This window comes from Dromaius novaehollandiae, chromosome 2 (genome assembly GCF_036370855.1).
Source record: "Dromaius novaehollandiae isolate bDroNov1 chromosome 2, bDroNov1.hap1, whole genome shotgun sequence".
NCBI classification, from domain to species: domain Eukaryota; kingdom Metazoa; phylum Chordata; class Aves; order Casuariiformes; family Dromaiidae; genus Dromaius; species Dromaius novaehollandiae.
Window position 1 is genome coordinate 136,558,485 of NC_088099.1, and position 11,100 is coordinate 136,569,584.

General features: G+C 33.6%; 1 protein-coding gene across 6 annotated transcripts in view; it reads left to right on the forward strand.

Moving 5' to 3' along the window:
• Positions 1–10,551, forward strand: part of RB1CC1 (RB1 inducible coiled-coil 1) — an 82,175-nt gene extending 71,624 nt beyond the window's left edge. For 5 of the 6 annotated variants that reach the window (XM_064507545.1, XM_064507544.1, XM_064507547.1 and 2 more), the window contains 6 exons: positions 296–347; positions 1,696–1,743; positions 5,889–5,947; positions 7,552–7,688; positions 8,879–8,949; positions 9,575–10,551. In XM_064507545.1, coding sequence (XP_064363615.1) covers positions 296–347; positions 1,696–1,743; positions 5,889–5,947; positions 7,552–7,688; positions 8,879–8,949; positions 9,575–9,652 — 445 coding nt within the window. In that variant the 3' untranslated portion in view covers positions 9,653–10,551. The remainder of the gene's footprint in view (positions 1–295; positions 348–1,695; positions 1,744–5,888; positions 5,948–7,551; positions 7,689–8,878; positions 8,950–9,574) is intronic. The other variant, XM_064507548.1, reaches the window with a different exon arrangement.
• The last annotated feature ends 549 nt before the right edge of the window (positions 10,552–11,100 follow it).

An 11,100-nucleotide genomic window follows, 5' to 3' on the forward strand; every position in this document is an offset into this window, starting at 1 on the left:
AAAGGTTCTGCCAAAAAGGTTAAGCTGATTCTTAAATCAAGATGTCTTTCTGTACTGTTTTCTCCCCACTGCCCTGCCCCCAGAATTTCTACTTTCCTGATCATAATGCCTTTCCTTAGCCAATATATAATAGAATATTGGGATCCAAAGTACTCTCTGAACTCCTTTTTTACAGTTAAGCTCCCTATCATGCTAGCAAATATATGGCATTCATCTATGTGTGAATGAGAGGGAAAAAAAATTTGAATGTGAAGAATAATTTTTTAACTTATCCATGTTCTTCTTTGTCTTTTAGTGAAAATGTCCATATGTCTGAAGAAAAACAGCGGATAATGCTGTTAGAAAGAGTGAGTAGTTTCTGTGAGGCTAAGCATTGCGATTAAGTACTTAAAGGAGTGGGCGTGTGTAGTGCTGTGGTCGGTTATGTACTCTGGTGCAATGTAGTATCTGCAAGACTTATTCCAAAGGATGTTTTTTTGTTCTCCGCAACTATTCAAGCCATTCAAAATAATTATTAATACACTGTATTTATACTGGGCCTAGGTTAAAGCCCATTTACACTTTATATAGACTTTAGTATGAATAAGTCAGGTCAGATATTTCTTCTTAGTAGTGACAGGTCATTGATCCATGGGAATTTCTGTAGCAAAAAAAAAATTGAAGTAAGTTGGAGAGTTTTTTGTTTACTGTTCAAATCAAGGCATCTAAATCAATTGGACAGGAATTGAGATTGAGTTACTTGTTTCTTTTGCAAGTAGGTAGTTTCCACTCATAGGATCAAAACATTAGATTGTTTTAGTTCTAGCTGGCATGCATTATTTTGATAATACTGCTTCTGTAAAAAGAATAAATGTACTATTATGAATGTTCTTAAAATTGCAAGTTCCTTTGAAGCTACTGTTCTTCTCCTATGCTCTGTACTTATTAATATACACTAGAATTGTAAATTTACACATACACCTCCCCATGCATACCTTAATTTTTGCCTGTATTTTGTACACTTGTATTTTGAGCATAGCTTGCAATGTACATTCAGAGAAAAGCCTAGATTAATCCTCAGCAGATACACTGAAATCTTTCAGATTCTAGTCATATTTAGCAGTCCATTCATATTTCCCTTGGTGTCTGGCTCCATTCCAGTTGCCTTTTTCTTGCTTCTTCAAATTGAGCTTAAAAAGGAATTTCAGTCTTTAGGTTTTAGTTTTCTAGGATCAGTTAGTCTAAAGTCTGTGATCAGGAGGAGGACACTGAATGTTGTCTGTTAAAATGCATCATTATATGATGCAAGTGACTAGATGTTTCTGACCAAGAACACTTCCATGTTTTGTTTTGTCATCTGTTTTCCAAGGGTTTGTGAGGAATAGTAGCTAGCTGCTATAAAACAGTAATACCTTAAATTGCTTCTGCTAGTTTACCAACAATTAATTTTTTTCCAGTTAGAGAAGGATGAGTATGGAGGTAAGTGTGGTTTAGCAGTGGGCATAGCAGCATTGTGATAGTTGCTGGACTTCTAACTTTGTGTGCATCTTTGTTCAAAAGATGTTTTGATATTGTTTTAGAATTTTGAACGCTATAGTAAATACGAATGTTGTATAAGTAGTCAGGGTGGCTCTGGTCATATCAGAGTATTTATTTAAATGTTTATACTGTAAAGGTATATCAATTGGTTAATCAAATAACATGATTTTCTTTCAGACTTTGCAGTTGAAAGAAGAGGAAAATAAGAGATTAAATCAAAGATTGGTAAATATTTGCGCAATGCATATTTTGAGTCTTCTTTAGAAAAAATAAAGCTTACAAATGTTAAATTTGTTAAAATGATAAAATGACTTTTGTTAGCTTTAAAAAATATTCCAGATATTAAGGCAAGTGAGAGAGGGAAAAAGGTGGTAAATAGATGTAATTTGATAACCTTTAAGAGGTACATCAACGTAATAGTTTTCCCATGAAAAAGACTAGAGGGAAACACAACTTTTATTTTGAAAAGAACACAGACCAATCCAGACTTAAAAAAAAAAATAAAAAATAAATAAAGTTAATTTGGCTGGATTCATTCTTTTTCCAACAGAAGTAAATTGAAGGCCAGTTTAGAAGAATGCAAATGCCTGCACATTAAGCACATGAGGAGTATTAGCAATAATTTAGAGGTTATTTTTGAAAACTGTTTTTGGTAGTGTTTAAGAGGATTCTCTTAATTTTTCAAAATATGGCTGTGAATGTATGTATTAAAATCTTACAAAGGAATGAGAAAATTTAGCAGCTTGTAATGTGTTATTCAAGGTGAAGCATACATGTAAGTCAGCTTCAACCTATATGCAGACTTCTGAGAAGACTTCAGGTTAGGGCAGAGAAACTGCTGCTGTAGTTTAATTTTACACACAAACATACTCAACATTGAGAGCAGATGTGTCTCTGTCACACTTCTCATATAAAGTGCTTTTTAACTGACAGGCCAATAATCAAACTATCCTAAGAAAGCATTCCCAGCAGTCAGAGACACTCCCACTGGCATCTGTCATTTCTGAGAGGCGTGAAACTTTCATACTGCTTAGCAACTGAAAATGCTGACAATCATTTTAAACTTCTTATATTAAATACTCAAACTATAGCTATATATGTAAATATATAGATGTATGTATAGCTAGATAGATATAGATAGATACACACACATATACATGCATGCTATATATACTCTTAGTTTCCCTTAGCCACATGAGAGGCTAAAAGAGCTGGAATTGTTTAGCCTGAAGGAAGAGAAGGATCCAGGGGGGTCTTATGTGCATTGATAAATATCTGATAGGGGATGTAATGAAGATGAAGACAGAATCTTCAGTGGTGCTCAGTGACAGGACAAGAGGCAATGGGCACAAATTGAAACACAGGAAATTCCATCTTTTTATTTTTTAAAAAGCTTTTACTTTTATAAAACTTTTTTTTACTATGAGGGTGGTTGAATAATGGAACAGGTTGCTCAGAGAAGTTGTGGAGTCTCCATCCTTGCAGTTATTCAAAATCTGATTGGACATGGTCCTGCACAATCTGCTGTAGCTGACCCTGCTGGAGTAGGGGAGTTGGACTAGATATATCCAGAGGTGCCTTACAACCTCAACGATTTTGTGTTTAATCATGCGTCTATGAATGAAATGAAAAAGAATATACTGCAAGAGAGTCTCCTTAATTCCTGATCCTTCTCAATTTTATTTATGCAGTTTGTCCTTGCTAGCAGGTCTCAACCTTATGCTGAAAAAAATTACTGAGTGTATGGGAAGTGGTTCCTTTGAGAGTTTTCTTGGACTGTCCATGGACATCTCGTTTTCTTTAAGTGGACAGATGATATGTAGGAACTGGGGTAGGAACTGCTATCTGCGTAGTTACAAGTTATATTTAATTGCAAAAGTGTTTGATAAGTTTCTCCAGTTCTGTAGAAGCTGCCATTTTTCTGTCTGGGTTAGGATTGGAACTTCCTATATAACTTACTCCCCTTAAATATACAGATATGAAATTATTTTTTTTCAAACTCTTTGTATTCCACATTAAACCTGTCCATAACAACCCAGCTAATGCAGGGCATGAGAAAAGATTGCAGAGCTTGTAAAATATGTTTTTAAACATGAGGATTCATTTATTTGAAAGACTAATAAATCAAAAGGTATTTCAGCATAGCTTTTAAAAGAAAATTCAAAAACACTGGACAGTCTGTCAAAACTCTCTGTAGGTTTCCTCTGATAAACTTTGGATCTCTATTACCTAAGAGTAAAACTAAATTGAGGAATACCTGATGTTCTGCAAGACAAATGCAAAATTCTTATTGGTAGTGATTTATACCAAACCACTTAAGAGAAATTAGCAGCCCATTGGTGTATAAACCAATTCAAAATTAGTTTCTAAAAGGGCATAAGAATGGGCTATCTTTTCAATTCCTCACCTGTAATTTGGTCATTTCATAATGTTTGTTAGTATTGGAACCCTCCTTCATTTCAGCTGTTTGTAGAATTTTGCTCCCAACCTTTTAAGAGGTAACTATCTTATGGATATTCAGCTGTAAAGTAGTGGAGTATACTTTACTTTTCTTCCAAAATTAGAATGGAAGTTGAAGAAAAATTTCTGTCTTTCACAAGGAAACTGGCAACTTGTGGTCCTCTGGATGTCTCTGTAACCAACAACAAAATTGAAAATCAGTTCTTATTATTTCTTGCCTCTTCCTCCTCCTTTTCCCCAGCCCTTCCCATTATGCTTCTAAAATGAAGTGGATTTGAACATTTAAATGTATTTTCTGTACATCAACATTTAAATATATTAATTATATTTATTTGTATCCAGCTAATTAAAATAAGAAACCCAGTACACCTGTTCTGCATAATGAAAAGAAAAATCTTTTAAGGCCATTAGGCTTTAAAACAAAATTTGTGGGTTACCTCTGAAAGCAATAAAAGATGAAAAGGAGCTACTTTTATTACCAGGAATGCTGATAAGGAGTTTTCTATTTTATATGAAATATTGAAAAGGAAACTTTTTGTTTAAAGGCTACAAGAAATATCTTCTGTTTAGATTTCTAAACTTTTGCAAAGCTGTAAATAGAAATATTGTTAACTGCCTATTTTTTTCTATTCTGTTTCTCAAAGTTAAAAATTTCCGAAATACAGAAATCAAACTAGTTTGCCTTTAATTTAAATTGAAAACATATTCTAGTTTTAAAAAGTGTAAGAAAAACTTTGGTTTTAATGTGCAAAGACAATTCTCAAACATTTTTGACAACAGTCTAAGGAAATTGTATATACTTGATAGCCTTCATGTTAGCTGCATCTTTTCCAAGAAAAAAAAGTACAGTGTGAATGAGTCAGATGTGTCATCTCTAACAAAAAGACTTGATCTGAAGTTGGACTGCATAAAGAAAACCGATTGTGGAAAATGTCATTAAAAATGACATATACTAAAAATCATGTACTAAAATTGATTTGACTAGCACGTATAAATGGTCCAAGAAGTGGAAACCTATAGAAAACTGCCACATCTTTAATCAGAGTTTCTACAGTGTAATAGTAATTTGTGTTCTGTGAGGAAGTTATCAAAGGGTAGCCAAGTATAAAAGTTTACATCAGATCAGCTTCTCTATTAGCTTGTCTGTGTGCTATGTAGTCTTTTGTAAATACAAAGTAGCTTTACCCATTTTCATTTCTTAGTATCACACTTCCCAGAGAAAGTGTATGCACACGTGTATTCTTTCCAGTTAAGTTAATGTATTGTAAATTTGCAGCTAGCTTATCCTATTATAGTCCGTTCATGTGCCAGTATTAGGGGAATTCAGTCAGACTGAAAGGCAGCTATCACATATATATGAGAGAAAATATGTGCAAAAACTTACATAATTAAGCCTTTGTTTGCTCTTAGTGAATTTGAGTGAAGTTTTGTTCCAAGGAGTTCTGCTCTGTCTATTATAGTAAATTTAAGATTTTGTGACAGTCCGCAGTAAAACTGAGAGACCATATTGAGTTCAACAGCCAAACAGTTTAAGTGTACTAAATGTGTTTTACTATCGAACTTTTAGTATGCCACTGGCTTCTGTGTTAGAATGCATAGCTATATCATTGAGCCTTGCATATGCTCCGAACAAAAACTAGTGACACTGATCCGGAAAGCACTTCATTGTTACATAATGAGGGAGAAATCATTTACATGATACACTTCATAATCAAATGTAGTTATTAAAAAATTGAAGCTACAGAACAGGATAACAGAAAGGTATGCTGTTTTCTTGGGTGAATGTAGAATCTGCAAGAATAGACAGGGTTTGAAACCAAGAATGATTTATCTAAAATATATTGTTACCTATAGTACACGCTTCATAGCTTGCCAGTATTTTATGGATTTTTCTTTTTTGTTGTTTTTAGATGTCCCAAAGTATGTCGTCAGTATCCTCAAGACATTCTGAAAAAATAGCAATCAGAGAGTAAGTACACTTTAATTTTCATATAAGCAGATGACTCTGCCCTCAGTAGTAAATATGTAGTTAAAGAATGTCTCAGTTCTGTTGTTGTACTCTGAGATCTATAGATCTTCTCTAGCTTACCAGTTACTGAACCATCCCCTTTAAGCATAAATCCAATTTTATAAACATTATTTAAAAGAGACCCAGCAACCTGCGTGAGCCTTTCTTATGTTAGTGGCTTTCCTGAATTTTGTGCCTTAACAGAGCCTTTCTTTACACTGTTCATAAGGATAATACCCCATAAGATTGCTCCCAGTGTTTTTTTCATTTACTTTTTGTTTATCTGCTACCTTTCCAAAATCATACTAAAAAAACAGAAGGAATGCTGTTCACCATGAATGTGTTTAGTGCTCCATTGTATTCCAATAGAAGTTGAAGCTTTCTGAAGTCTTCAAAATTTTTGGCTTACCTTGAGAGAATGAAAATAAATCAATTATTCTATTCTGTTTACTTGAACAAATACTCATGCAAAATAGGAACAGCTGTCTGTAGTTTCCTTAAGTCATTTATCAGGCTGAGGTACCTATAAAAGAATGATATGATTGTTTATATAGTGATTGTTAATTGAGTAATGGAAAAAATGCTTTTGGAAAGAAAAACAATGTTTTCTGAATTACAACAATTGCATTTTTATTGTAACAAGGAAAGTATGTGCAGAATCAGCTTTTTCTGTGAGCAGCTGAATATTGTGGCAGATCTAACAGTCTTTGGGAGAAAAATGAAAGAGTTCACCTGTCCAAAAGATGTTGTTTTCCCCTTCCTTTGCCACTCCCCCACACATACACGCACATGCGCACACATACACAGACTGTGTGTGCGTTGGAGCCCTCTCATGACCTGATGCTTGATTTGTGGTTATTTTGGACTTCATTTTATTCACAGGTAAATAGATTACTTCAAACACATTTGTACCTTGAAACAGAAGTTGGAGGCAGAAAAAGGTCTTTGAATTCTGCTACTGAATCTTGGCATAAGAACTTTGTGACTTGCCGTCCTGGTATCAGGAAAAAAGATTTTTGAATTTTTTAATACAGAGTCACCACAGTGTTTCTTTGCTTTTTAGCTCTCTGATCGAAGATCAATTGAATGCTTGATCCCTTCTTTGTCCTGTCTGCTTAAAATTTTAAGACTGAATGCCTATATAAATGCTTTGAAATCTGCGTGATCAAATGAACTTCAGTTTAAATCATCAAAAGCATACGTATATCCTCTGTTACAGCCATCATTATCATAAGTATTGGTGAATATAAATTAATTTAAAATTGAAACCTTAGTATGTTGTTAGATGTTTCTGTTTGTTTATTTTTTAAAGCAAGACTATCAATTCTTTTGAAAAAATAATTTGAGCTGTGGGATCGAGAAGAAGCATGTTAAAAACCTACTTTTTAAAAGGTGGGAGTTTTTGTTGACTTCAGAAAATACAAAATGTATATGAGCTGGCATAATTAGAAATGTCTGTGTTACTATATAACTGAGTCTCAGTCTGTGCAGTACTTGGAAAAACATACAGTATAATTAGTGTGAAATTTCTGTGCTTTTTTAGCTAATTTCCTTGATTTCTTCAGTTTTCAGGTTGGTGATTTGGTTCTCATCATCTTGGATGAAAGGCATGACAACTATGTATTATTTACTGTTAGTCCAACCTTATATTTCTTGCACTCAGAATCTCTTGCTGCACTGGATCTCAAACCAGGTGAGTGTGGTAAGTGTCAGATTACTTCCAATTATTATGTTTTCATACAAATAATATTCTTAAATTTCTAACACTTAGTAAGTGATTTTATAAATAAGTATGTGGTAGATATGATAAGCAATAATACATATAGCAAAAACTGCAGAAGAATTTACATAAAGATTTCCTGAATAGCTATTTGTTTTGATACTGAACACTTTTCAAGGCAGAACATTTTAAATCAAAACTTTATATAGATAGTAATATCTTGTAAAAATAAGAAGAAAAACATGCATCTACAAATTAAGCTGTTTAAAGAAAAGCCATTTTTGTACACAGTGTACATTAACATGTGTATCTGTGCATGCATGTGTCTGTCTCCACATATACATGTATACACAGGTCATGTAGCCTTCCTGTTGAGCCATTCCTCCCCTTTGATGTAGTCAAAGTTCAGAAACTTATTAAGCAAAAATTTTAGAGGAAATAGAAAGTATCTGTAAACAATTAAATTGAGAACTTACAAAACCCCAAACTGCATACTCAGAATGACAAGGCTTTTGCCGTATGTATGTAAACCAATAGTAAGAAAAACAGAAAACAGCTTTAAAACGGTAACTGAATAATTGAGTAAATTTAATCAGTTATATTTTACATAGCTATGTATGCAATACTCCAGTGCCATAGTTAAGACTGTTATGTTTATATCTTAGGAGTTCTTCCCATATGTTTCACAGACCACATACAGCACAGATTCTTCAGCAATCTCAGAATTCAGTTAGAGCTCGATGCTCTTTTGGAGACTATTTGGTTATTTTAAAATTATTGGTATCATTTATTGTAACTGAATAAATCTATGACAAGGTTTGCTGATTGACATTAAGTTCTGTTGACCACTTCTGATATGCAACAGCATGTGGAAATTTCTATTGGTAAAAAACGAAAATTCATACAGTAATTCCCTTTGGTGTGTGTCCTAAGAAACATTTCTGAAACAAAAATCTTGAGTACAGGAGAAAATACAGATTTTGCAAAAAATACACTAGAAGTGAGACATTCATTTAAAGCTATTTAAACAGTTATTTCATTAAGCATGTATTTTAGTCCAAAACATTGAACATTTCTGCTTATTTTTTTCTCATTTGAAAAGGATAATACTTCAGGATAGGGATAATACTAATTTTTCATCTAAAATAATCATAAATATACTGTCTCTTTAGCTTCAGGTGCCTCTAGGAGACCTTGGGTGCTAGGAAAAGTGATGGAAAAAGAATATTGTCAGGCAAAAAAGGTAAGGAAATAGGAGTGGAAAAATTATGATCTGATAAAATTTAAGAGAAAAGCAGATTTAATGTTTGTAACAATTGTGAAAAATATACTCCCTATATTATGAGTGAGGGTACTTGGGGATGAAAGTTCTCCCAGATTCTGCTATTGCTGCTCTGTTTGCTGCTCAGTGAATAGGGGGAGAAGGGGAACTAGGGAAAAGAGCAAGTGGGCAGTGGCTTAGGTGGGTCTGTCAATACTACTGGGTAAACCTGTCTGCTCCTTCTTCCTGTGTGACAAACCTTTCCTCTCCCTTTCTCTCCAGATACTAATGAATATTTTTGATAACCCTCTGCAGTCATATTTGAATGACCCATACTCTGCAATTCCTAAAGTTCCCTTCAGTTCCTAGTAAGGTTTTGGTGGCATTAAATGCCAGAATTTTACAGGAGTCTGAGGAAATGATGAGGCACCAGTGGGGACACAGAGATGGTAATATTTTAATATGAGGAGATGCAGAGAAACTTTGCTAGACTCCATATCCAGCTCTGAAAAATGCAAAGGATGGAAATCAGTTCCTGCTCAAAAATATAAAAATGAAAGTAAAAGAATAACCCTACATTTCTAATTCTTTGTTTGTTTGTTTTTAGGCACAAAACAGATTTAAAGTTCCTTTGGGTACAAAATTCTACAGAGTGAAAGCAGTACCGTGGAACAAGAAAGTATAACACAACAAAATCTTGGTTCATTCTGTCTCCATTCTTTTTTGGCTTGTCCTTCAGTGCTCATTCATCGCTCCAAGTACCAGGCCATCTTTTTATACTGAGGTCATGTGACAGTATACTTCACTGATGTACTGCTTTTACTTTTTAACAGGTCACATTTTAGAAACAAGAATTTCATCAAAATCTCTGGCCCTAAATGTTCCAGTTTTTTACCCAGATAACTTTAGGAGTGTGGACCAAATGAGTTCATTTTCTCAAAGGGCAACCACATGCAACTTGGCTTATTAGCCATGTTAATTGCCTGTTAAATATACATTAGCTTGTGTTTAGATGTTAAATGTTAGTTACCATTATTACCAGCATATGTCCTTTTGTGAAATCATTATCAAAATACTTGCACTCTTTAACAGATTCTTTATATGTGTAAAATTCATCAACTATTTAAAGAGGAGTGTTCATTGCATGCAGATAATCATATAATTTTTCTTCAACATGAGTTTGCCTCAGTAGATGAATAAAAATAACTACTGCAACTTGTTTCATTACATGAAAATGCTCTTTAATGTTTAAAAAAAAACCTTGTAATTTGATAGACTGATTTTGAAAATCAGTCACAGTTAGATCTGCAATCTTCAAAAGCACTTTCGATGGATTGATCACACAGATTCTGAAGGGAAGACACCTGTGCAGTTTGTTTGAAGTGAGGCACTTCATCTTCCCAGCAAAACAGAAATCTTGTATTAATCTGTTTAGAAAAATCATATTGATGAAATTGTATTTCATGGTTGAGTTTCAGGAAAAAACTCATTGTACATTAACCATACCAGAGTCATTTAAGTAACAAATTATTGTAATTGTAAAAGACATGTAGAATTTTAAAACAATAAAGATTTGAAACTGTATGTGTTTGAAGCATCTGTGTGCCTTTTAGATATTAACTTTCTGTAATATACATTAAATCTGTTGCAGCTTTTCTCTGACTACTCCTGTAAAATTTCATTGCATAGAAATGACTGTTTTCTCCAGGAGGCATTAATGTTCTGTAACATTCAGGAATTACAAGCATTACCTTGTAACAATAAAAAAGGATTTAAGTAGGCAGAAATTAATTTTGTCAGCTAATTAAACTGACAAGAGACACTTTCCAAACTAATTATATTGACTATAATTCAAAAAATGTAATCTATTCAATTTTCTTTTCTGTCACAATATAAAAATATGTACCCTAAATGTGTAACCAATGGAAAGTGAAATTCTGGATTCAACAGTGAACTTATGCCTAGGACTCCCTCCACAGAATTGTTCAACTGTGATTTATCTTCAGAAAGTGGAGAGTGGAGGAGGAGAAGAGAAAGAAGTGATCACATGAAAATCTCAGTGCTTCTGCCTGTGTATTGCAAATAATATACCTTCAGACTACCTGGTCTACTTGAATACCCAGAAACTCCTGT